Here is a 27500-nt window from a genome sequence, read left to right as displayed (position 1 = left end):
TCAGGGAAGTTGCAAAGAACTTCTAGCACCGATTACAGGGCATTAACAGAGGTACACTGTAAGTGATATCCCATCCTTGACGTTGTGAAGAGAAGTTAGAGTTTCTGCTCAAAATTGAAGTCCTCCCTCTTCCTTCAGGTGAAGTCAAAGACATAAGTGACTTCAGTTTGTTCAGTCAATATTAGGTGATGCAAAGTTTGGCAACAAAATGTTTTACAAGATGCCAGGAACCTCCTGAAAACTTACGAAGAAAAATGGAATAAGTCCCTTGAATGTAGATTTAAGTAGATAGCATATCTCCAGACTTTTAAGCATAACTTTCCTAATAATAATTCAGAGTTTGGTTTGGTCTTCCCCGGCAGCCGCTTTGATCGAAGTTTGGAGCAGATTAAGTCCTTAGGAGCAAATTTACCCAAACAACAAGTCCAGTATTCGAGTCCGTTAACTTTGAACATCATCTAGAACAAAGCCAAGTCCATAAGCTTCGAACAAGGTTTAGAGCAGTGGTTTGGTTTGACGAAATAAATATAGTTGCTTATTTCAGTCATGAAATTAGTCGAATTTTGAATAGCGTTTCGTCCAGTAAGTCTTTCGAAGGAAATTTATGCACGCAGAGTAAGCCCGACTGTCCTTCGATAGGTTTTATACATAGAGCAGGCACAAGCAAGTCCTTCTAAAGACATTATGCACAGTAGGTACCATTAATTCCAAAGGAAATTTGCACAAAGAGAGTAGGTACTTGTAGGTCCTACGAAGAAATTGTATACACAGAGTGGGTTTCCAGTAAGTCCTATGAAGGAAATTTATACACACAAAGGATGTACCAGTAAGTCCTTCGAAGAGAATGAATGCACACAAAGCAGGTACAAGCAAATCCTTCGAAGGAAATGAATACAGCCAGAGTAGGTACCAGTAAGTCCTTCGAAGGAAATTCATAAACATAGAGAACAGACCCGGTCTTTAAATTCGTCAGCCTCCCCCGTGTCTCGTTCTATTTTGGAGCTGTTCCTTATGCTAACATATACGTTTCATGGTGAAGACGTGCTTCTCATAAGGAAGTCAAAAACAAGAACAGTTAATTATACATCACTTAGCTGATAAGCTCAGCGACCTCTCTCTCTCTCTCTCTCTCTCTCTTTCTGTGTGTGTGTGTTGTGTGTGTGTGTTTGGCAGTCTAGTGGTCATCCTCTCTCTCTCTCTTCTCTCTCTCTCTCTCTCTCTCTCTCTGTTTGGCAGTTTAGTGCTCTCTCTCTCTCTCTCTCTCTCTCTCTCTCTCTCTCTCTCTCTCTGTGTGTGTGTGTGTGTGTGTAGTGTGTTTAGGGCAGTCTTGTGGTGTTCCTCCTTACTTGGGTAATGACCATAAATGTTGCGACGCCAGATTAAATAGACGGATAGTTTCTCCATCTATTCGAGAAGTTTGAACTCGGACGTAAAACTCGTAAAGAGGATGAAAATGAGGATGAGACAGAGGGGGAGGAAGGTTGGATAGAGGAGGAGGAGGAGGGGAGGAGGAGGAGGAGGAGGAGGAGGAGGAGGTGCTCCCTTGACCTCCTCCCGTACCTACGAATTTCTAATTATCCATTCATTAAACGAGAAACAAGTTCCTGAAGACGCTGATGTCCCGGGTAGTGGTACCCCTCTCTCTCTCTCTCTCTCTCTCTCTCTCTCTCTCTCTCTCTCTCTCTCTCTCTCTCTCATTCCTCCATAGCCTTTAGGGGACTAGCGTAGCTGCTTCCAGCCTGGTTTAACAAAAACTGGACAAAAAGGTTTTAATTACTTATGGGAGCGAAAACCCAACTCCAACTACCAACTGCTTGTTTTGGGGGAAGAGTTCAAGTTCTCTGGGAGACTGGTGTGGTGTACACACGTAGTCGTTTGAGAGGCGTACACGTGGTGCGCTAGCGCAAGAGCACTTACAGCACACAACTTTCATGCACATGCATATATGAAATATGTTATCGCGCGCCAGCACATAGGTACAAAACATATATCTATATATATATATATATATATATATATAGAATTATATATATATATATATATACAAAATAAAATTATAGGTCAATACTAGGCATTAACGGGTTCGACATAACGTACCAAAAGCGTGATCCTCAAATACATAAATGTGTGTGTGTGTATATATATATATATATATATATATATATATATATATATATATATATATATATAATGAATAATTATCACATCGAACCGTGATCCATTTATATATCAATTCAAGCTACAAATGTCCTTTAATATAATATCGAATTATTATCAACTAAAAAATTCCCCTTCGGTACATATATGAAAATATATCATTTGGGAGGTAAAAAGTGAATTTAGATATTAAAGGACATTTGTAGCTTGAAAGATTGATATATATATATATATATATATATATATATATATATATATATATATATATATATTATATATATTGTTCAGTTCTCTATTGTCATAAACGCAAGTCATTTTAAACTGTTTTATTTTAGGTTAGTCTCTCTCTCTCTCTCCTCTCTCTCTCTCTCTCTCTCTCTCTCTCTCTCTCTCTCTCTCCATCTCTCTCCCTGAATAATTCCTTCGAAAGTGAAACGAAGGACGGACTCCTGACATAGGTTACCTGTTTACACTCATTTCGATGATTTTAATTTCTCGCTGCCTCACAAGAGAGGTTTCTGTTCCCGAATCGGTTTCTTTGTTTCTTTGTTTAGTTGCATAATAAGTTGCAATGAAGGGTATCTTTGTCCTTGTCTTTGTCCAGTCTCAGAATAACGCAAGCGAGGTTTTGTATATTTGTTTGTTGTTTAGTTTCAACATAACGCCATGAAGGGTTTATTTGTCGTTTAGTTTCAGAATAACGCAGGAAAGGTTTGTTTGTTTGTTATTTAGTTTCAACATAAGACTATAAAAGATTTCTTTGTCGTCGTAGTTTCAGAATAACACTGTAAAGGGTTTTGTTTGTTTGTTTTTGTTTTGTTCAACATAACACTATAAAGGATCTGTTTGTCGTATAGTTTCACAATAACACTTAAGGGTTTGTTTGTATTTGCTTGTTTAGTTTCATACAACACAATGAAGTATTAGTTTATTTGTTTGTCCGTTTCGTTTCATAATAACGCAATAAAGGGTTTCTTTGTTTGTTTAATGTCATAGTAATGCAATAAAGGGTTTTTTTTCTGAATAATGCAATGAATAGTTTGTTTTTCTGTTTCGTTGCTGAATAACGCAGTAAAACACTTTCCTAATTAACAAAATATTTAGTTTTATTTCCATTCGACTTATAGAATGAAGTATTATTATTATTATTATTATTATTATTATTATTATTATTATTATCATCATCATCTTTAATATTATTCAGAAAATGAACCCTGTTCGTATGGAACAAGCCTACAGGAGCCATTCCCCGTGGGGGAGGGGGGATAGTGCCGTCAGTGCACCTCATGCGGTGCACTGTAGGCATTACTTAAGGTTCTTCGTAGCGTGCCTTTAGCCCCTAGGTGTAACCCCTTTCGTTCCTCTTACAGTATCTCTTTCCATATTCTCTTTCTTCCATCTTACTTTCCACCATCACCTAACAATAAATGTATAGTGCACCTGCGAGGTTTTCTCCCCGTTACACTATTCTAACCTTTTACTGTCAATTTCTCTTGCAGCGCTGAATGACCCTATAGGTCCCAGTTCTTGTCTTTTAGCCTAAATTTTATTTTCAATTGAATAGAGGGGCCTTTGACGTGAATTTCAAGCTTTCAAAGACTATTGCGTTCGTTAGAAATAAGTAACAGAAGGTAATGGTCAATACAGAAAATTAAATATTTAGTAAAATACAAAGAGAATACGGAATCTCATTCAACGCCTTGTGAATAAAGTCACAACTTGCAACCCGCTTTAGAAACTGACCCGCGATGGTCGATGAGCGTAGCCGTTACGATGCTAGATTACGTACACCAATCAATCAACGGTCCTGTAGACCTTTCATGGTTTGCTAACTTCGGCCGAGGACCCTCTGCGCCAGTAAGCAACCTTGTAAGCGATCGTCAGTTTGTCTTCTTCCTTCTCAAATACACTTTGTTTATTTCCTTTGTTTATTTCCTTCCTTGGTTGATTCGAACTTGCCCTGTCTTTTCCACTTTTTTAAGTGTTCCTTCTGAGATACTTCTTATCTATCTATCTAGGTATCTATCTCTCTATCTATCTATCTCTAGCAATGACTGTATATGAAATGTTTACGTTTATATATATACATATATATATATATATATATATATATATATATATATATATATATATATAAACACAAGCGCACACGCACACATATATATATATGTAAATATTATTCTAAAAAAACTTATTTTTAACCGTTTTATCCCCTGCGATATCTCAGCCAACGTTTTTTTTCATGCTGCTCTTTATTTCTGTGGAGAAAATGCTTGAGAATTCCAGCAACCCTCGCCCGTGTTTCTTTTAAATGGATTGCTAAACAAACATTCATTTTCGTGTTTGTTTGTGTTTGTTTGTGTCCGACCATCTGGCTGATTACCTGCCGGTCTTTGTTTATGAATCTCTCTCTCTCTCTCTCTCTCTCTCTCTCTCTCTCTCTCTCTCTCTCAAAACCAGCTCCATTCTAGAATATTGAAGTTGAGCTCGGCAGATTATAACAGGACGGAAGGGGTCTTCAACAGCCATCAAAAGGTTCCATCTCTTCCTCCAGAACTGGCTCTCTCTCTCTCTCTCTCTCTCTCTCTCTCTCTCTCTCTCTCCTCCTCCTCCTCCTCCTCCTCCTCCTCGCTTGAATGGGCTTCATCCCATTACATAATTCATGGCTCCCATTTCATCTCTCGAGCAAACAGGCGCTCTGCATTCAAACATATGCTGCTTGTTGACTGACGACACGGAAAATGGGAACGCTGTTTGATTTAGCTGTTCTTATCACCTCCTCGCCCCCTTGGATCTTCCATCTTAAAACGATCTCCTCCCTGCGTGGCGTATATACGCACACACATACTCGCGTATAAATACGCATGCCGTGCGTAGGATTGCGCGAATACGTTTAAAGGATATGAGAGGGAGTTTTGAACCTTTACTTCCAGATTGGGATCCAACTCCTTTTGATTAAGAGATGGATCATCATCATCATCATCATCATCATCCTACGAGTCGGCTACCTCAGGAGGGGGACCATCTGTCTACTTTACCAAATCTTGTTTCTGAAGAAGGAGAAGAAGGCGCACCAGGGCATTCTTAGGAGAAAAGAGGGAATTTTGTTTGTTTGTGGGGGGGGGGGTGGGGGGAAAGGGGAAGGATGGCAGGAACTAGAGGGGGCCCACTGTAGGGGTCAGTGGTTTGTTGCTGGGGTTTGGGGGAAGGGGGGGAGGGGTGTTGACCCCAGGTGGGGTGCCCCGTGCTCTGCAGAGTCGAGGGCCAGTGTTTGCATTAGTAAACCTCTCTCTCTGAGGGGGGGACCTCTCTGGAGGGGGTGGAGGGTGGGTGGGTAGGGGGGCGGTGAGGGCTATTGAGGGCCGTGTGTGCTCTCCCAATATCCAGCCTCGCTATTCTCCATGCATCGCTGACTTTTCGAGAGCAAGCACCAGAAAAAGGATTAAATAAAGACACATGTCCTTTCCACCCTCTCTCTCTCTCTCTCTGGTATTATTAGTGAAAACTTGGACTTTTCCCTTCCACCCACATCTCCACAAACCCTCGCTCGCCCTCGCTTTCCAGCGACCCCCCCCCCCTTTTTTTTTTTTACCGCTCTTTAAAACGCAATAACGACGACGACTGTCCTGGAGAGAGAGAGAAAGAGAGAGAGAGAAGAGAGAAGAGAGAGAGAGAGAGAGAGAGAGAGAGATGCTTTTCACAGTAAGTACGATTATGATTCCCTCCTTTAAAAACTCTGCGAAATTCAATTCAGTTAAGAATGGCGTTACTGATTCTTTGTGCTGTGTCAGTTACCCCCAGCTTCCAGTCAGTCGCTCAGTTGAAAGTATGTGTATATATGTATGTATGTAGTTGCATTTATGTATGAATGCATGTTGCACGTATATGTGTATGTATGCTTGTGCGTGTAAAAGTGGTCCAACCTTACGAAAGTAATTTGTCAGATAGTAAAAAGTAATATGTATGTATATATATATATATATATATATATATATATAGTATATATATATATATATATGATAATGATATAATATATATATATAATATATATATATATATATAATACATATATATATATATATATATATATATATATATATATATACATCATTACTTTTTACTATCTGACAAAATTACTTTCGTAAGGTTGGACCACTTTTACACTCACAAGCATACTATACACATATACGTGCAACATGCTTCATACATAAATGCAACTACATACATACATATATACACATACTTTCAACTGAGCGACTGACTGGAAGCTGGGGGGTGGGGGTAACTGACACAGCACAAAGAATCAGTAACGCCATTCTTAACTGAATTGAATTTCGCAGAGTTTTTAAAGGAGGAATCATAATCGTACTTACTGTGAAAAGCATCTCTCTCTCTCTCTCTCTCTTCTCTCTCTCTCTCTCTCTCTCTCTCTCTCTCTCTCTCTATATATATATATATATATATATATATATATTTATATGGATTATATATATATATACATACTTATCATATATATATATATATATATATAATATATATAATATGTATATATATGTATATATATATATATATATATATATATATATATATAGATATATGATAAGATTCTGGCATCCTGTTCTTGCCAATCAAGTCCATTATTTTATGTTGCATTCCGTTGCAGATGAGCTATAAAAAACGAAGGTCTCATAGTCCTAGTAATTATTTTTTATCTTTTATAAGTGATCTCTCTTTTTTGTATTTTCCATTACCTTCCGTTACTGAGTTCGAAAGAACACCATAATATTCTTTGGAAGCTTGAATTTCAATTCAGTGGCCCCTGTGGTGGAGGCTTGTTCCATATGTTTAGGGTCCATTTGTTGAGAGAAAAATATATAGCTTAAACAAGTGAGAGAGAAAAGTGAGGAAGAGGGTTATTTGGAGCAAGAAAATATAATTCAAAGGAAGTTTGTTGCTGTATGTTTATGAAACTGACAATATACGGATATCCCGTCGCCAACAGTTCTTTCGAATGGGTTTCATATCCCGTAAACTGGATACGTAATTTACAAGCGCCTCTATCAGTGGCGTGGTCGGTTTGGTCTTGGCCTGCCACCTCGGCGGCAGCGAGTTCGACTATCGGGCATTCCATTGAGGGGTCAGAGATGTGCATTTCTGGTGAGAGAAGTTCACCCTCGACGTGGTTCGGAAGTCACGTCAAGCCGTTGGTCCCGTTGCTGACTAACCACTGGTTCCATTCAACGTAAAAACCAAACACCATACAGACAAACGAACGTTCGTCGGAATAAAAATTCATATTATTATTATTATTATTATTATTATTATTATTATTATTATTATTATTATTATTATTATTAAGATAAACCCTATTCGTATGAAACAAACCCTCCATAGGCCCCATTGATCTAAATGCTCGTGTTTCCAAAGAATACGGTGTTTATTAAGAAGAACTAACAGAAGGTAATGGAAAATACAGAAAGAAGAAAGAAGAAATCAATTATTTAAAGAGATAAATTAATTAACAAATAGATAAAAATGTGTGTAAATGATTAAGATACAAGAATTGTAATAGAATTGCAATTCTTTCCCTGACGATAAGAAATGAGGAGAATTTTTGTAATTTTGACCAACTCTTTTCCTTTGTAAATGATTTTAGTGGGTCGTTAATTTATATAAAAAATAAATATCGATCAAAACCAACAAAGCAAGAGACTAAGATGTATGAAAGCTTTCGAAGGGACCATCTCCCTTCCTCCCCAGAGTAATCAGTTGTATTCTGAAGTGGAAGGGAGGTGGTCCCTTCTGTATTCTGAAGGGGAAAGGAGGTGGTCCTTTCCGTGTTCTGAAGTGGAAGGGGGATGGTCCCTGCTGTATTGTGAAGGGGAAAGGAGGGTCCCTGATGTATTCTGACTGGAAGGGGGATGGGCCCTTCGGTAATCTGAAAGGGTCCCTGCTGTATTCTGAAGTGGAAGGGGGATGGTCCCTTCTGTATCCTGAAGTGGAAGGCAGACGGCCCCTTCGATAATATCTTAATAAATTAAATTTTCGTGCTTTTGCTCAGTCTTTCATATACGGATGAAGTTTTATCATATAGTATAGAAACATTCGCCTCGTAATGAAGATACTTTATGTCTACTTTTTAAATGCTTTGCCAGCAAGTTGCTCTCATCTTCCACGTTATATCTCTCTCAAGAGGAATAATTTAAATCCATTCGCAAGAACTGCCGTGGCATGGAGGAGGAGGAGGAGGAGGAGGAGGAGGAGGAGGAGGAGGAGGAGGAGGAGGATGAGGAGGCGTAGGAGGGGCGAGGAGAGGAGGAGGAGGAGGAGTATGAGGAGAACGAGAACGAGGACGAGGAGGCGGAGGAGAGGAGGAGGAGGAGTATGACGAGAACGAGGAGGAGGAGAGGAGGAGGAGGAGGAGGAGTAGTGGAGGAGGGACGAGGAGGAGGAGGATGAGGAGGAGGAGGACGGAGGACGAGGACGAGGACGAGGACGAGGAGAGGAGAGGAGGACGAGGAGGAAGGAACCACATTCGTCCGTCGGAGGAGGAGGAGGAGGAGGAGGAGAAGTAGCGGTCACTTTCGTCCGTGGTTACTCACCCATGCCAGCCGTGATGGGCGTGAGGGGCGGCATGTCATCGCTCGGTATTTTTCTCTTGCGTGGGCGTCCCTTCTGTGCCGCGCCCACCCCGTTGTAGTAAGCTAGTCTGGGGGTAGCAGGGGAGAGGGGAGGGTAGGACATACCTGCTGCCACCCCCACGGTCTCCATCTCGGCCTCCGACTGCAGGATGAGTTCGTAGTGCGGGCGGCAGTAGACGGCGCCGTCGCGCATTCCGAAGTGGTCGCCTGCAGGAGGGAGACCAAGGAGAGGAGAACGTTAAATGTTTTTCTTCTGGGAGAAGGAGGGAAAAAAAAGAGAAAAAAAAGCGATAGTTAGACGTTTTATTTTCTAGATTGAGAATCTGAAAACATAAGAGAACCTTAAATGTTTTTTTTTCTTCTTCTGGATGGAGAAAAAGAGATGAGAATGTTAAATGGTTTTATTCTGGATTGAGAAAAAGATAAGAGAACGTTAACTGTTTTTATTCTGGATTGATAAAAAAATAAGAGAACTTAAATGTTTTTTTTTTCTTCTGGATGGAGAAAAAGAGAAGTGAATGTTTAATATTTTTTATTCTGGATTGAGAAGAAAATAAGAGAACGTTAAATTCTCTTTTTCTGGAGGGAGAAAAAGAGAAGAGAATGCTAAATGATTTTATTCTGGAGGAAGAAAAAGAAGAGTATGTTAAATTTTTTTATTCTGGAGGGAGAAAAAGAGAAGAGAACGTTAAATGTTTTTCTTCTGGATGAAGAAAAAGAGAAGAGAATGTTAAATGTTTTTATTCCAGATGGAGAAAAGAGAATGTTAAATGTTTTTATTTTGGAGGGAGAAAAAGAAGAGAAGGTTAAATGTTTTTATTCTGGATGGAGAAAAAGAGAAGAGAACGTTAAATGTTTTTCCTCTGGATGAAGAAAAAGAGAAGATAATGTTAAATGTTTTTATTCTAGATGGAGAAAAGAGAATGTTAAATGTTTGTTTATTCTGGATGGAGAAAAGAGAATGTTAAATGTTTTTATTCTAGATGGAGAAAAGAGACTGTTAAATGTTTTTATTCTGGATGGAGAAAAAGAGAAGAGAACGTTAAATGTTTTTCCTCTGGATGAAGAAAAAGAGAAGATAATGTTAAATGTTTTTATTCTGGATGGAGAAAAGAGAATGTTAAAAGTTTTTTTTTATTCTGGATGGAGAAAAGAGAATGTTAAATGTTTGTTTATTCAGGATGGAGAAAAGAGAATGGTAAATGTTTTTTTATTCAGGATGGAGAAAAGAGAATGTTAAATGTTTTTATTCTGGATGGAGAAAAAGAGAAGAGAATGTTAAATGTTTTTACTCTGGATAGAGAAAAAGAAAAGAGAAAGTTAAATGTTTTATTCTTGATGGAGAAAAAGAGAGGAGAATGTTATATGTTTTTACTCTGGATGGAGAAAAAGAAAAAGAGAAAGTCAGATGTTTTATTCTGGATGGAGAAAAAGAGAGGAGAATGTTAAATGTTTTTACTCTGGATGGAGAAAAAGAAAAGAGAATGTTAAATTATTTTATTCTGGAAGAAAAAAAGAAGAGGACGTCAACTGTTTTTTTCTGGGTGGAAAAAAAAGAATAAGAAAATGTTAAATGTTTTTTTTTTTTTTTTAATTCTGGAAGGAGAGAAAAAATAAGAGAATGATAACTGTTTTTTTTTTATCTCCTGGATGAAAAAAAGAAGAGTATATTAATTTTTTTCAGGAAGGAGAAAAACGGAGAAAACTGTTAAAGGAATCATATGCATTTTTTAAATCAGACCAGCACTTGTAAACTATTAAACACGCATACATACGCAGACATAAGAGCCCAGTTGTCGCTTACAAATTACCTTACACACATGCATATGCAGTTTTTGCATATGCGTATACATTTAGTGACTGAGCATTCACACGCCCAGAGACAAACCCATTATCACATGGAGAAAGAATTTGCTTGCTTGAAGAAACGAAGTTGTTATTTTACTATTTTTTTGAGACATTGAAATTTTGGTCAATTTGTGATTCAAAATTTAGCTGAAACAGCGACGATAAAATCAGTTCCGATTTTCATTTTGGAATTTTTTTTAACGTAAAGTTGTCCTCTTAGACTAAATCATTATTATTATTATTATTATTATGATTATTATTATTATTATTATTATTATTATTGTTATTATATTATATATATATATATATATATATATATATAGATATATATATATATATATATATATATATATATGGCTCCGCTAATTATTGTTTTTGTTATATTTTGTTCTGTTAATGAAATATAAACATGAAATTTTTTAAACTAAAATTCTCTATTTGTTCTAACTGATTGCCGACGCGACAGTGGACTGATTATGTCTCCTATAGATAATCAGTTACCGGTAATATTATTATACTTCTGCTTTTTAAATAAATCTGTGCATATAATTTACATCGATAATATTTTTTGCAAACAAATGTTTGAAATTAGCAGTTTAAATATTTCTCTCGAAAATGATTTACTCGGTAATGTAAAAGTATATACATCTGTTCGTTGGTACATTTTCATGCTTATTTACTTTGATGATATATTTTCTTAGACGAGTATTTGGAAAAATAACCAATTTTATTTAAATATTTCTCTTGTAAATTATCCACTTCTTATCATAAAATAATAGATTTGCATGCATATCATTTACTTTGATGATATATTTCCTCAAACGAACGTTTGAAATAATTATAACGCATTTTAAATATTTCTGTTGAAAATGATCCAGTTGTTTGTATTATAAAAAATACATTTCCTGCATATGATTTACTTTGATCTTACTCTTCTCAAAAGGATGTTTAAAGAATGTGTAAGATGATAACCTATTTTCAATATTCCTCCGGTAAATTATCCACTTGTTGGTATTCTAAAAAAAAAAAAAAACATTCCTTGCAGATAGTTTGTTTAAATAATATATTTTCTCAAACGCATGTTTAAAATATTAACCTACAGCACCCAGACAACACATTCACTAACATTTTCGCTAACAGGAAAAAAGAGCCACATTTACCCAAAATCATCGATTCAGTTTTTTTCTCCCTTTTTTTTTTAATAATTATATATATGTGTATTTTTTTTCTATTTCGGGATTTTATGGAAACGAATTTGCCCGGGCCGTCGGCCCATGATTAATTTCGATACGAAAATGTCGACATCAAAAGAGACTCAGGCACTGGGGTGGAATTTTGAACGGCGTCCAGTAATTAATTTTCAAACCCTCATCAAAATCATCATCATTAAGCTGTTGCCAAAAAAAAAAAAAAAAAAAAAAAAAAAAAAAAAAAAAAAAAAAAAAAAAAAAAAGGAGGGCAGGACGCGCACGCACGCATTCCGTTTTGCATTTTGTTGTTTGTTTTTGGGCAGAGTTTTAGGTGCGTTAGGAAGCCGGCTGGAAAATTTATAACTGAGCATGTGGATGGGTAGTGTTGGCTGTGTGGGGGGGGGGGGGGGGTGTATGATGGGTGGTGGCGGGGCCTGGGGTTTGGGGTGGTGGGTGGGGATGGATAGGGCTTTTGGGATGGGTGGGAGTTGGGTAGGGGTTGTAGTGTGGATACCCCCAAAACCAGAGTCCCAAGAACCGTTGCCAGTTTTGGGATGAGGTTGCGAGCATCACGTCCATTCCTTCACAGAGAGGTTTGGAAGTTGATATTTTTGCGGTTGTGGGATTCTTCGGAGGTAACCCATATAGTGGTGACCAGACCCAGTGTTCGCTGATCGAGAGACCAGCGGTGTAGTTACGACTTTATTTCTGAAGGAGTAATTAAAGGCTGGTACCGTGAGAGAATAGCTTTTTCCTCTCACAAAACCCCGGGAAAATGAATGAAAGGTGGCATTGTTTAATGTGTGTTCTAATGGCTTGGTTCTGGTTTCCAAATCTGGCAGCAGTGATCTCTCTCTTTCTCTCTCTCTCGTTCGCTGACCTCACAGTATTCCTGTTGGAAGATTTCAAACTCTCTCTCTCTCTCTCTCTCTCTCTGTTTTCAAGGATTAGCCTCTGTGTCTCTCTCTAAGAACTATCATCAACCTCTCTCTCTCTCTCTCTCTCTCCATTCGTTCGTTGATCTCACAGTATACCGGTTGGAAGATTTCAAACTCTCTCTCTCTCTCTCTCTCTCTCTCTCTCTCTCTCTCTCTCTCTCTCTCTTGACTCGTCTTCCTCACTTTGGTGTCTGCTAAACTGTCTGTTGCAGTTGTTGTGATAATAGAATACGATCTCATATATGTTATTTTGTAACAGATATACCGATGATTCAATGCTGTAATTTTTTTTTCTGTTGATTTCTGATGTAATGTATGTAACTGCTAATATGTAACTTTGTTTGACGTCTTTGGGCGTAATAAATTTATTAAATAATCTCTCTCTCTCTCTCTCTCTCTCTCTCTCTCTCTCTCTCTCTCCTCTCTCTCTTTTCAAAGGATTAGCTTCTCTCTCTCTCTCTCTCTCTCTCTCTCTCTCTAAGAACTAATATCAGTCTCTCTCTCTCTCTCTAAGAACTAATATCAGTCTCTCTCTCTCTCTCTCTCTCTCTCTTCAAAGGTTCCTTTTGAAGAGCCTTTAGCTATTGACTGAGTGTGTGAATGGCGCAAGAACATAGCAGGCGCATGCGCCGACTCTCTTTATGGTGAATAATGTGGAGAATTGCATATGGCTTGAATTTCCATTTTTATCCTTTTTATTTATTTATTCATTTATTTTTTTATTTTTTTTAGGAATCATGTATACTCGTCATCGGGAACTTTGATCCAGCCGTGACTATAATATAAATATATATGTAACCTTTTGCTCGTGTACGCTTTTATTGGTTTGTTTATATATATATATATATATAAATATATATATATATATATATATATATATATATATATATATTATATATATATATAGTTGCTAATATAGTCTATTTTTTACGACATCTTTCACTGAGGTGGTTTAAGTGGACAGTTCTCTCTATGAGATTATTGTCAGAGATTTAATCTATTTTGTATAGTTCTCTAAATGAAATGGCTTAAATGCACAATTCTCTGTATATATGGGATTATTCTCAGTGATATAATCTGGTTTGCATAATGTGCTTTATGTGAGAGGGTTTAAATGCCAATTTCTCTGTATGGGATTATTCTCAGTGAAAATGTTCACTCGGCATTCACATAATCTCACATTTTGATTATGAGACCGTCAGTCCGTATATCATTCCATGCGTTCTCTCTGGACCATGAAATCCACGCAGGCATTTATGTGCCTGAATGTGATTATGTGATACTCATCTTTTTTTACGAGACAAGTGATGAATAGCTCGTCTTCCCGTAACCTGATTTATAGAAGGTTAATTTGACCTAATGCAATATTACGAATGATTTACTGGGTCCGTTCTCTGCAGATTTATTGCCCCTTCAGCTGTTCGCAGGTGCTGGGAGGATTCCAGTTCTAAAGAGACAGATGTGGGAATCAGGTAGGATTGAGGAGGACGTGTCGTGTCCTCCCGTGTTAGCCCCGTTACTTAAGGTTCTTCGGCACCTATAGCTGCAACCTCTTTCGTTCCTATTAATGCACCTCCGTTCATATTCTCCTTCATTCCATCTTACTTTCCACCCTCTCCTAATAATTGTTTGATAGTGCTGCTGCTTAGAGGTTTTTCCTCCTGTTACATCTTTCAAACTCACAGGTCCCAGCGCTTGGTCTTTGGACAAAATTCTATATTCCATTCTATTCTACTTTTTTTTTCTCTTTTGTTCCATTGATCTGGACCTGAGTTAGAAAATGTCTTAATTCTGCACAGTCCTGATGGGCTCCTCTCTCTCTCTCTCTCTCTCTCTCTCAACTCCACCAAATAATGAAAGACGGAAAGAAAGAAAGAAATAGAAAGGGATGCCCACCTTTGTGTAGCTGCACGTGGCACGATGCGCAGGTGAAGCAGTGGAGGTGAAAAACGTGGTGTCTCGCTCTCATGACCAGCTCTTGGGGCGCTATGTCCAGGCCGCAGCGTCCGCATCTTCCGCAGCCGAATATTCTGCGGGGGAGAGGAAAGAAAAATCGTGAAATTTGAGGAATTTTAATGGATAAATATAACAGGTGACTTCTGAACGAGGAGGAGGAGGAGGTCAATGATTTAACATGGATTTTTTTCATTCTTGAAATAAATAAATAGATTCTTGGTTGACTGAGTAAATGATCTAAGACAGAGTTTTTCATTCTTGAAATAAAGATTCTTGGTTGGTTAGTTAAATAAATAAATATTGTTGGTTGGGTGGGTAAATGATTCAAGACAGAGTTTTTCATTCTTGAAATAAAGATCCTTGGTTAAGTAGTTAAATAAATAAAGATTCTCAGTTGAGTGTGTAAATGATTTAAGACTGAGTTTTCCATTCTTGAAATAAAGATTCTTGGTTGAGGGGGTAGATATGTCAATATATAAAAGCATTTCATTATTTAAATAAAGATTCTTGGTTAATGGCCATTTCTTTAACTTTACTTTTGAGCTAGGTATATAATGGTTAAAGTACATTTGACTTTGATGCATGGTATGGAAATGGAAAAAGATGGCTTAAGTTAATTCTTTTTAGTTTGGTACACAGTAGTTATAGTAACCTACACTTTGACACCTGGTAAGAACACAGAACAAAGGTACCTTTGGCAGAAAATGATATCCGCAAAAAAATGTGGAATGCAGATAATTACGTATTAACAAAATGATATCTGCAGATCTACTAACATGTCTCCATATCAGTATGCGTTTAGATGACGCCGCAGTCGGTACGTGCATACAAAGAGGCGAGTTAATTCCAAGTCTTTGACTTTATAAGTAGACTGGACGAACGACAGATTCTGAAAGATACTTATGATTATTAAAATACTTATGATTATTAAAACTACAACGAACGAGGAATAAAGATGAAATTCAGAAGTTTAATCTGCCATTTTCAACTTAACGTACGATTCCAAAAATATGTTATCGCTGAATTTGAGGAAACCAGATCTGATTCCGCAATATTCTAAATGTAATTTCGAATTTGTTCGTTAGACATATAAGATAATCCATACTTAGGGACAAGGAGGGGGACTGGGTATACGGTGATACCCATAATAATTTGGTAGGGAGCGGGAAGGGGCACTGGGTATGTTTGTATCGTAGTCCCAACATGCACAAGATGTACCAGAACGAAAAGACAGAGGAATGGGTAAAAGAAAATCACTGAGGTCTTAGAGTTGGGGCAGAAATAGGGCATCAACTCAGCCTCCATAAACGGTACAGTAAGATACTTCCAGTAGAGAGGAAAGTGGAAATGGGAAAAAATAAGGGGGTGTTGACGTAGACTTTTGGGGGACTAAGGGGGGGGGGGTTGGGCACAAGAGAAAGAAAACTTTCATGAACTCAAGGGTAGGGGGCAGAGAAGGAGAGCCATCATGAACGAGTCCAGGAGCAGCCTGCAGATCGCAAAGCCTTCATGAACGTATCCAGGAGCAGCCTGCATCTTACAGCCCTAATGAACTCGTCCAAGGAGAAGCCTGCATCTTGCAGCCTTCATGAACGCACCCAGGAACAGCCTGCTTCTTGCAAAGCCTTCATGAACGCGTCCAGGAGCAGCCTAAGTACATCTAGTAGCTTTCATGAACGAGTCCAGCAGAAGCCTGCATCTTGCAAAGCCTTCATGAACGCGTCCAGCCGAAGCCTGCATCTTGCAAAGCCTTCATGAACGCGTCCCCCAGGCGAGATAGACGAACGAACTGGCTGAACGGAAACGCAACTTCCGCGGTGCGGACGGTCGCACCTTTATACCTGCCGGGGACGTTATTCAATATTACCGATATTAATGAAGAGAGAAGAGAGAGGGGGGGGGGGGGGGGGGGAGGGGAGGGGAGGGGGTTTTTTAGAGCGTCAAGGCTCCTTCAGAGGAAGGAATACAAGCCGGAAACGGGATTGAAGTTGAGGGATGGTAAGGGGAAGGAGGACGGGCTGGAATGGAATATTTATGATTTAGATTTTTTTTTTCTAATTTTTTTATTATTTTTATTCGCTAAGGAAGGAGGACGGACTCGCAAATGAAAAAAAATCCGCAGATTTATCAATTTTGTCATTTTCAGTAACGATTTCATTTATAGTTGCTGGGTAACTTATTAATTTAGATTAATGTGAAGACAACGTATAATTGTCAATTGTATGTGTATTCTTTAGTCACTCACTCGTGCTGCTGTGTATATGATATATATATATATATATATATTATATATATATATATATATATATATATATATATATATATATATATATATATATATTAACTATATATATATATATATATAATATATATATATGTATATATATATATATATATATATATATATGAATGTATGTATGAATGTATTTATATATGTACGTATATTAAATAAGTTCATGCTTATCGTTGACCCATTCATACATGTACGTGCACATAACATTCACACTGTTTACATGATTATAAACGCAATTGTGTCATTATCTTATAAAATTCCACAGATAGAAATGAAGACATCAGAAATATGCTCTCTCCATAACAAAGGTATTTAAAGGGTTTCCAAATTAAGGACATTAGATGTAAAACCACTAATATTTGCTTTATTTGGATGGATGGATGGATTATGGAATTTAGGGCATAGCCCAAGCGCTGGGATCTGTAAGGGTCATTCAGCGCTGATTTGCTTTATTTGTGCTTGGTGAAGTTTTACTTTTGTATGAAAAATTAGGACCTTTACAAAAATTAAAGGTAAAGCGAACGGGGTCTTATAGGGGGTCGGTAGGGCCATCAGTAGATCTCACGCGATGCACTTTAGGCGTTACTTAAGGTTCTTTGCGGCGTCCCTTCGGCCCCTAGCTGCAACCCCTTTCGTTCCTTTTACTGTATCTCTGTTCATATTCTCTTTCTTCCATCTTACTTTCCACCTTCTCCTAACAGTTGATTCATGGTGCACCCGCGAGGTCTTCCTTCTATTACACCTTTCAAACCTATTTACTCTCCATTTCCCTTTCAGCGCTGAATGGCCTCATAGGTCCCAGCGCTTGGCCTTTGGCCACAATTTTATATTCCAGTTCCTACATGACAACACAAATTCCAGGAAGAAGCAAGATGAATATCAGGTTGTTTGTGATGATTTAGGAACAAGTATTCCCGAGAATTTCGGAATACGTGGAGAAGTGAGAGAGATGAATTGTCTTCGGGATCTTGGAATGAATTAGGAAGTAGTGTAAGAGAGACGAGGAAGTGTAAAAAACCTTATACACACATAGTATATATATATACACATATTATAATTATAGATATGCATATTACATATATATGTGTGTGTGTGTGTGTGTGTGTGTGTGTTTATGTGTGTGCTTGTTTACTTATATTCACACAAGATGTTTACGCACTGTCATCCGATTCATTGAGAAATACAGGCACTATAAACCGCAAACATTCAAGTGTTAATTCTCGCATATTCACTATTGAAATTAAACCTTCACTCTTTCCAACACAACTGGATCCCTAAACCTCCTTTGTAAAGACCCTTCGCGCCTTCCGCTCGTCAGTTTTTTATTTATCTTATAATTTTTCTTTTTTTTGTTATTGGAGAGAATCGATAACCTTTATTTTTTTCCCATTTTTTTTTTTTTTTGTTTTTTTTTTTTTTTTTTTTTTTATTTCTCGCTTTCTTTAGCACTGCTGAGATATGACAAGGACGATACAGCACAGTTTCGAGTTAGAGGGGAGGTCCCCCACCCCCCCTCCCCTTCCCCCCAAAAGGGCGGAACAATAGCGAACTGATGATGACTCCTTTGATGATGTCTGTGTTTACAGGACACTCTGCTGACTCCCACGCTGCCACTGGACCCACCACTGAGGAAAGCCCACCACCACCACCACCACCACTGAGGAGAAGAAGGAACTATATAGGTATACCCTTTATCCCTCCCCGCCACTTAATATACCAATTATTACACTCGGCCTTTTACCACCTCGGCGGAGGAACCCCCTCAACTCTACACAAGCCTTGACACATGAGGTTACGCCCTTCTTTTTAAAACCCCTCTCTCTCTCTCTCTCTCTCTCTCTCTCTCTCTCTCTTCTCCCTTTTCGCCAGGTGTCTCGGGCTGCGGCTACCTGGTTATTATACACTTGTTCCAATTCGGTACCTCGCGCCGCCCGTTTAGCGCGTAGGTGGGGGGTGGGTGGGATGGTCGAAATATAGTGGTTGGGGAAGGAGGTTTATGTCTCTCTAAAAGAAAGGCCCTTTTGAGGTTCAGTAGAGTTAGGTCTAAATTGAGGTTGTAATTTCATCTATGAGCCTCCAGGAAGGAGTCTAAATTAAGGATGTAATTCCCTTTGCGAATCTTGCTATTGTCATTGTTTATTGGCCTTATGCCATCACGGGTTGTTGCTCATGGACAGCCTGTCATAATCAGGCAGACTGGAGTCCAATTTGAGGCAGTAATTCTCTGTACGCGCCTAGATATTGTTTGAATTAGTTCAAGGAGTCTCAGTAGAGGCTGTAATTCCATATACGAGCCTTATTATTGTGTGATTGTTGTTTTAGTCTAAGCTGGCCTTATGCCTGCACGGCCCTTTGCTTTTGGGCGGCGCGCAATATGAGCCTTACACGAATCAACGCAAGTAAAAAGAAGTCTGAATTGAGGTTGGAATTCACATATGAGTCTTGTTATTTTAGTTTAGTCTGGCCTCTGAAATCACGGGCTCTTGCTCGTGGCCAGCCAGTATGTAAGCCCTATAAGACCAGCAATGACCAGCAATAGATGTTGCTTTATATTTGTGCTGTTGCTCTTTATATAAACATGTAGACGTCAGTAAAAACGACAATTTTTAAAGTCTGTTTTATTAAGACTTGATTCAAAGTCTCTGGACAAAAGCGTTAGATGCGTTACCACCCTAATACAGTTCTTGCATTTTAATAATGTACTTACATTTTTATGTGTTTATATATTCATTTATTTATGTATCTGTTTTTCTGATAACTGATCTCTTTCTGTAATTCTCATTACATTCTGTACTTCTTTCGAATGAACACCATAATATTCTTTGGAACCTTGAATTTCATGTCAAACGCCCCTGTGTTCTATGAATAAGGTTCATCTTCTGAATAATAATAATAATAATAATGATAATAATTAAAACAATAATAATAATGATAATGATAATCTCCTATGGAGGCGGGATGCAACCCCGAACCCCACATTATAAGTAACACCCAGTTGAATTGGAGGACCGTGATAGAAAATAATAATAATAATAATAATAATAATAATAATAATAATAATAATAATAATAATAATAATAATAATGAATAATAATAATAATATTGATCTATCTTTCCTTCCCTCCACTTCCAAACTCTGGCTTTCCATACCTCCTGCGCTTTAAGCCTTTGTTTTGTGAGCCATCTTTTCTTAAAGGGAGCGTCTCTCTACCGTTGGTATAAGGAGAACAATACCCTGACAAGTCTCTTTCTTTGTGGGGCCGAGACGGCCCTTGAGTTATTTTTCTCTTGTTAGGTCTCTGCCTGTAACTTTGTTTTATGGACGTACTCTTATATATAGTATATATAATATATATATATATATATATATATATATATATATATATGCATGTATATGTATAGATACATATATTAATTATATACACATACACACATATGTTTTATATTTATTATATATACTCTCTCTCTCTCTCTCTCTCTCTCTCTCTCTCTCTCTCTCTCTCTCTCTCTCTCATCTATATATATATATATATATATATATATATACTATATATATATCATATATATATATTATAGTCGAATATATAATATATATATATATCATATATATATATATATTTATATATACTTCTATATCTACATCAAGCTTTCGACAGAAAGCTTGATGTAGACTGATATAGTGTGGACCCCTGTTCAGTAAACTTCCCCTGCATTAGCCGCTCCTTATATCTACATTGAAGATATATTGAATAACCATTGTATTGCGACGAAATTAAAATGATTAAGGCCACTTTAAAGATTAGAGGGGCACAAGTGAGAAGTATGAAAGTAAAGGGACATTCTTAGAGGAAAATTCGTGATACAGTTCATAGAGAGGCAATGTGGAATGCGTTAAGCAAACAAACTATTGTAGATAACAGTTGACATGGTTCAAGATTTACATGATGGAAGCAAAATATTCATTATATTATGTAGCAAGGAGAATGACTGGTTTGGTGTAGAAGTGTGTCTGAGGATACGAAAATGAGTCATGGATAGATTGTGGAATGGTAGTTGCTTGTACTGATAGTGGATAGTAGTGATACGAAATTGCAAAATTAGCAAAAAAGCGTAATTATTTGTACAGGGAGAAAGCAGAAAGTGAGGTTATCGGGGTAAATGCAGACGGAGAAGATGAATGTTAATATAGTTCATGGAAGATGGGAAACAACTGGATGTATTTGCGTAATGGGAGTGAATATAACGGGTGATGGAAGAAAAATGAGTCACTGAACAAAAAGAAGATAACAGGGTGTGTGCAAAAGGTTGGGAAGGGCCTTAACATTCCAGTAGAAAGCATGGTTAGACTTTAAGAAAGAATTGTTGATTGTTGAGCCAATTCTCATTTATGGAAGTGAAATGTGATTTTAAATGCAAATGATTGGAAATATTTGTGTAGTACATGTGGCGCAAGAAGAATTGAAAGGAGAAAAGTGGGGTGATGATGAAAAGAGTCTATGAATCTGAACGATTAGGAGGAAGGAGGAGAAAAATCAATAAAAAGTGCTGGAAAGGTAAAATGACAGCACAGTTGAAAAGTTAGGGCCAAAGACTTAAAATATTAAAATTGGTAACAGGTAACACATTCTAATGAACTGAAGAAACTGATGAAGCAAAGAAGGAAACGAGAAAATATATTCTAAATAACTAAACGAAATGTAAATGAAAAACGTATGAGTACATAGAAGATAACTGAATAACTCATTTGAACTAGTTTTAATAGTATGCACTTACAGATACAAACGGAATAAACAGTGAACAAGAAAAAAACAACTAATATTTGTTTTTTAGCGACTTGAGTTGAGGAGTCAAACTTATGAACTGAATAATGATTTAGATAATATTCATGAGTTTTAAGTACTCGTAACAAGTAGCATGTTCTCTGTATTTGTTTGTTCTGGCTCATAAGGAACGAATTTTTAATTGGCAGATAAACGTTTCCTTGGTTATTGTTGAAGATACTGTTTCTCGTATTTATGATTTTTTCACAATAATGACGATATTCATTATTATTAATTATTTTATTATTCATTATTATTATTATTATTATTATTATTATTATTATTATTATGATGAAAATATGTGAACAAAAAAAGTAGCGTTTTAAACAGACCACAATCAATACTAAATGAAAATAATAATAATAATGAATAATAATGAATAATAATAATCTAATAATATAATAATATTAATTATTATTATTATTATTATTATATTATTAATTATTATTATTATTATTCCTTCATATTTCCAATATCGGTTACTCAGCCCAGAAACAACAACAAATTATCCCAAAATAATAATAATAATAATAATAATAATAATAATAATAATAATAATAATAATAATAATAATAGATTTAAAACGACCATATAGAAAGCTTAATTCACGGATGAGAATTACCAGCATTGAAGAGTCCCAACAGATCGATGCATTTGGAGAGAGAAGAGAGAAGAGAGAGAGAGAGAGAGAGAGAGAGAGAGAGAGAGCCTGGTATTGTTGTGATGTTGAAGTGGTTCTCGTGGTCGAGGATGACACTCGGCCTCGGATACCCAACATTGATTTTTATCTTTTAAAGAGAGATTTAGTGGAGCAGTGGAAAGAAGAACATCGGGAGGGGGTGTAGGGGGTGGGGAAAGACAGGGGTGTGGGGGATGGGGCGGTGGAGGGGTGTGGGAAGAACGCAAGAGAATTAGGAAAGGAAGACAAAAAATAATTATGAAAAGGATGGTGGGAGGTAATATGAGGAAGGAGAGGGGGTTGGTTTTGAGGGGTAATGGGGGGCGGGGGGGTTGTTATTTGGGGTGGGGTGGGGGTAGAACTCAATAGAGCAACGGAGATGGGAGTGGATGAGCTAAAATTTCCCAGGTTGGTATCTCATCGTCTCTCTTCAGTATTGATTCTCATATTTTTGATGATGACGATGATGGCCGTGCGAACTAGAATTCGTAATGATTCTAGTTTTGTTCATTTTTTATTTAAATTTCCACCAGTTTGCACCGATAAAGTGGTTTTCCATTTGGTGATACTGGGCATCATTGAGGATGTCTCGACCAAGGGCTGTTGACGACTGCGAATGTCTGATAATTAACTTGAGTTATCTGCAAATTATTTTGTAATTTCGAAATAGCCTGTTAACTTGGTGTTGGATTTAAATCGAACAATAGCGTGTTGTGGATGCGTCTTAAAAGCTCTCTCTCTCTCTCTCTCTCTCTCTCTCTCTCTCTCTCTCTCTCTCACTCACTAGAAATCCAGAAAGCTCGTGATTGAGTATTTTGTAGTTCTAAGGTGGCTAAAATTATGGAAAAGCTTAATGCCCTTAAGGCTTGTTAATCTTCTTCCTGGTCGAATAATTTTGTATCTCTGGTCGGCGAATGGTATCCGGACCTGTATGTTCTGTAGCCCATATTGGCTAGTGTTATGCAAAGTGACGTAGTTCATAGTTGTTATTGTACAGACTAGACTAGAATATTTCTTTTATCTCTGACTGGTTAGATTATTCCGGATTTAAATAATTTTACTGCTTATATTGTATCCGGACTAGAATGCTCTTATTCTATATCCCCCACAACGGCTAAAATTGATGTTTTCCATAGAGGGCAAAGGTATCCGGACTGGCAGTTTTGTCTATGTAAAACGTAAAATTGTAAGTTCTCATTGGTCATATTTATCCGGAATGACGATAGCTATCGTAATTTGATGCCGCCACCCTCCCCCGTTTTTTTAAGCGGCTGAAGTTATAAATTCTGTCTAGTTGAAGTCACAAAAAGCGATATATATTAATTTTTGCACCTATTCAAGGAGTCTCTCGTATTTAAAGTGATTTTCGCCACAACGGATTAAAGCTATAAAGTTCCCTCCATCCCAAAAGTTATCTGCACTGACGTATGGCTATTCCCCCCCTCCCCAGGTCCAATTTATCCCGAATACCCCCTCCCACAGGTCAAATTTATCCCGAATATCCCCTCCCACAGGTCAAAGGTGTCCCGTATCCTTCCCCTCCCCCCCATTCTGCACAGGTCAAAGTTATCGGGATTTGACGCGTTTGTAGCCCTAACTGGATACAGGCAGCGATCGGGAACATTCCCTTCCCCCTTCCCATCACCCTCCACTACCCCTCCCCATCCCCATCCCCCTCCCCCCTGACGAATGACGTATCCCCACTAACAAGGCAAACTTATCCGTATTTGACGCGTTTTGTAGCCCTAACTGGATACAGGTAGCGACTTGGGACCTCCCCTCCCCCCTTCCAACGTCCTCTTCTCCTCCCCCTCCCCTCTCCCTTCACCCCTCCCTCTCGAGTGTCCTGGGACTCGCGTGTCCTTATCGCTAATCTCTTCGAAGTGCCCTGTAACAAGAGCATCACCAGCCACTCTCACCTGTTGGATCATCACCGCTGCTCTCTCTCTCTCTCTCTCTCTCTCTCTCTCTCTCCAGAACCAGATCCTAATTTTTTCTGTTTTTCCCAATTTCCTTTCTTTTGTTTGCGATTGTTTGTTTGTTTGTTTGCTTCAGTATTTTGTGTACACGGTCGTTTATTTTTTATTATCCTTTTGGTTCTTGTCTGTGATTACTATTATTATCATGTTTTATCATTGGGTATTCATTATAACCTGGCAACTGATGTTTAGACAAACCTCAGGACAGACGTTCATTACCACAAAAGAAATTTTTATTACAGATTATTATTATTATTATTATTATTATTATTATTATTATTATTATTATTATTATTGTTGTTGTTGTTGTTGTTGAATGAAACCATTCCTCTATAGATTATCTATCCTTCTTTATCTTAATTATCTTCACTGTGCCCTCTTTTACATTTCGTCTCATCCCTTTTTATCGTCCTCACGTCTTCCTTAGATTATTAATTCTTTCCATCTCTTTCGCCCTTTTCGCCTCGCCCTTTTTGCCCGGTCTTCATTTCCCTTCTATAATTTTTCCATTCTTGATCCTCGTGTTTTATTCTTTTCTATTTTTTCCTCCCCTTTCATCCTCCTATTCCTCTCTTTCCTGTCCTGGTACTTCATTTATCTTGTTCCTTCTCTCTATCTAATTGTTCTTCTCTCCTGTTTTGTATTTTCTACTTCCTCTCATTCATATGTCCTATATGGATCCATTATTTCTCTTGTTCCTTTTAATTTTCTTCTATTCCTCTTCCTATTATACTTTTCTTATTGCCTTCACCACTGGGCTTCGTCCAAATCATCTCATTAGTTCACTCTTTCTTTTCCTTGTTATCGGATCTCTGTGTTTTCCACTATTCCTTCTCCTCTGTTATTCTTTTCTCTCTTCTTATTTCAATTCTTCGCCAAAATTGTTTTCCCTTCCTCTTCTGTGTCTAAGTCTCCCATCCTGAACGCAGTTTTTCATTATTCCTTCTACACCTTTCTTTTTCTTTATCCTTCCCTCGCCTTTCTATTTTGTTCTCTTACTATTCTTTCTACTCCGCTCTGTTTCTTTATCCTTTCCTCGCCTTTCTATTTCGTTCTCTTACTATACCTCCTGTTTGCACGTTCGCTTAATGACTTTCTCCTTCATCTTTTCATTTCTCTTCCTTTTCTATTCGTCTGTCCATGTGCTGGTTCTTCCTTTTCTAACTCGATGATTTCGTGTCTCTCCTCTTCCTTCCTCCTCCACCCCCCACCCCTAATTCCTGTATCCCTTTTCCCTTATCCTCCTTCCTTCGTCTACGCCCTCTCCCGCTTCCAGCGATAAGCCGTTATCGGGAGTCCGACGGTCGGTGTTTAACTCATATCTGGGGCGTCTCGCCTCAGCTTCCGGGACCAAGAGAGGGAATATGATGGTCCCTCGTGGAGATCGTTTGGTTTTGGGCCCGAATTCCTCCTCCTTTCAGGGACTGAATTCTTTTCATGGACTGGATATCCTCCTTCTTTCAGGGACCGAATTCTTTTTAGGGGCCGAATTTATTTCAGGGACCGAATTCTTTTTAGGGGCCGAATTCATTTCAGGGACCGAATTTCTTTTCAGGGACCGAATTCCTTTCAGGGGCCGAATTCCTTTCAGAGACCGAATTCATTTCAGGGTCCGAATTCCTTTCAGAGACTGAATATCTCTCACGGCCCGAATTCTTTTCTGGGACCGAATTCTTTTTAGGGGCCGAATTCATTTCAGGGACCGAATTTCTTTTCAGGGACCGAATTCCTTTCAGAGATCGAATTTCTCTCAGGGCCCGAATTCTTTTTAGGGACCAATTCATTTTGGGGACCGAATTCTTGTCATGGACCGAATTCTTTACGGTGACCGAATTCCACGAGTTTATGTGTATTTATGTGTATATATATATATATATATATATATATATATATATATATATATATATATATATATGTGTGTGTGTGTGTATATATACATGTGTGTGTATATATATACATATATGACATATCTATATAAATATATGATAATTTAGAACATTATACATACGTATCCACACATACATAAATATATATAGTATATATATATATATATAGATACACATACTATATCATATATTATATATATGTATATATTTACACACACACACACACGCACACACACACACACACACACACACACACACACACACACATATATATAATATATATATATATATATATATAATATATAATATATATATATATATATATATATATATGATATGTATAATAACCCCCCCTTTCCTTTGTCTGCACCTCGTGGCAATACCTATTCAGACCAGGTAGAAGCGGCTTTGAACGGCCGTATCAAAATCCCGGGCTCGCTCGGGACAATGAGCGAAAACTACGTCCGTAATAATGATAATTTTGCGCTGCTCGAATCGGAACCATTTCTGCTAACAATATCTGTTAACAATTTCCAGCTAACAATTTGTTACACATTTTTACCTAGCCATTTCTGCTAACAATTTCCTCATAACAATTTCTGCTAACAATTTCCACCTGACAAATTCTACTTACAATTTCTGTTAACACCTCCCACCCAACAATTTCTGTTAACAATGTCCACCTAAAAATTTCTACTAACAGTTTCCACCTAATAATTTATGTTAACAGTTTCCACCTAACAACATCTGTTGACATTTTCCACCTAACAATTTCTAATGATAATTTCCAATAACAATTTCTGCTGACAATTTCCACCTAACAATCTGCTGACAATTTCCACCTAATAATTTCTGCTAACAATTTCTTCCTAACAATTTCTACAAACAATTTCCACCTAACAATTTCTGTTAACAATTTCTGTTAACATTTTCTAATAACAAATTCTGCTTACAATATCTACCTAACAATATCTGTTAACACTTTCCACCTAACAATTTCTGTTAACAATTTTTACTAACAGTTTTCAACTTATAATTTCTGTTAACAATTTCTACTAACAGTTTCCCCTAATAATTTATGTTAACAAGTTCCACTTAACAATTTCTGCTCAC

The 27500-nt window shown here is 37.5% G+C and overlaps 1 protein-coding gene across 3 annotated transcripts in view; it reads right to left on the bottom strand.

Moving 5' to 3' along the window:
- Positions 1 to 27500, bottom strand: part of LOC135195627 (LIM/homeobox protein Lhx9-like) — an 82808-nt gene that overhangs the window by 22712 nt on the left and 32596 nt on the right. For 2 of the 3 annotated variants that reach the window (XM_064222011.1, XM_064222168.1), the window contains exons 2-3: positions 14671 to 14804; positions 8760 to 9005 (exon numbers count right to left, since the gene is read on the bottom strand). In XM_064222011.1, coding sequence (XP_064078081.1) covers positions 8760 to 9005; positions 14671 to 14804 — 380 coding nt within the window. The remainder of the gene's footprint in view (positions 1 to 8759; positions 9006 to 14670; positions 14805 to 27500) is intronic. The other variant, XM_064222084.1, reaches the window with a different exon arrangement.

The sequence above is a fragment of the Macrobrachium nipponense genome, chromosome 11, assembly GCF_015104395.2.
Source record: "Macrobrachium nipponense isolate FS-2020 chromosome 11, ASM1510439v2, whole genome shotgun sequence".
Taxonomy (NCBI): domain Eukaryota; kingdom Metazoa; phylum Arthropoda; class Malacostraca; order Decapoda; family Palaemonidae; genus Macrobrachium; species Macrobrachium nipponense.
The sequence above is the reverse complement of the archived record's forward strand: the minus strand, read 5'-3'. Positions and strand labels throughout refer to the sequence as shown.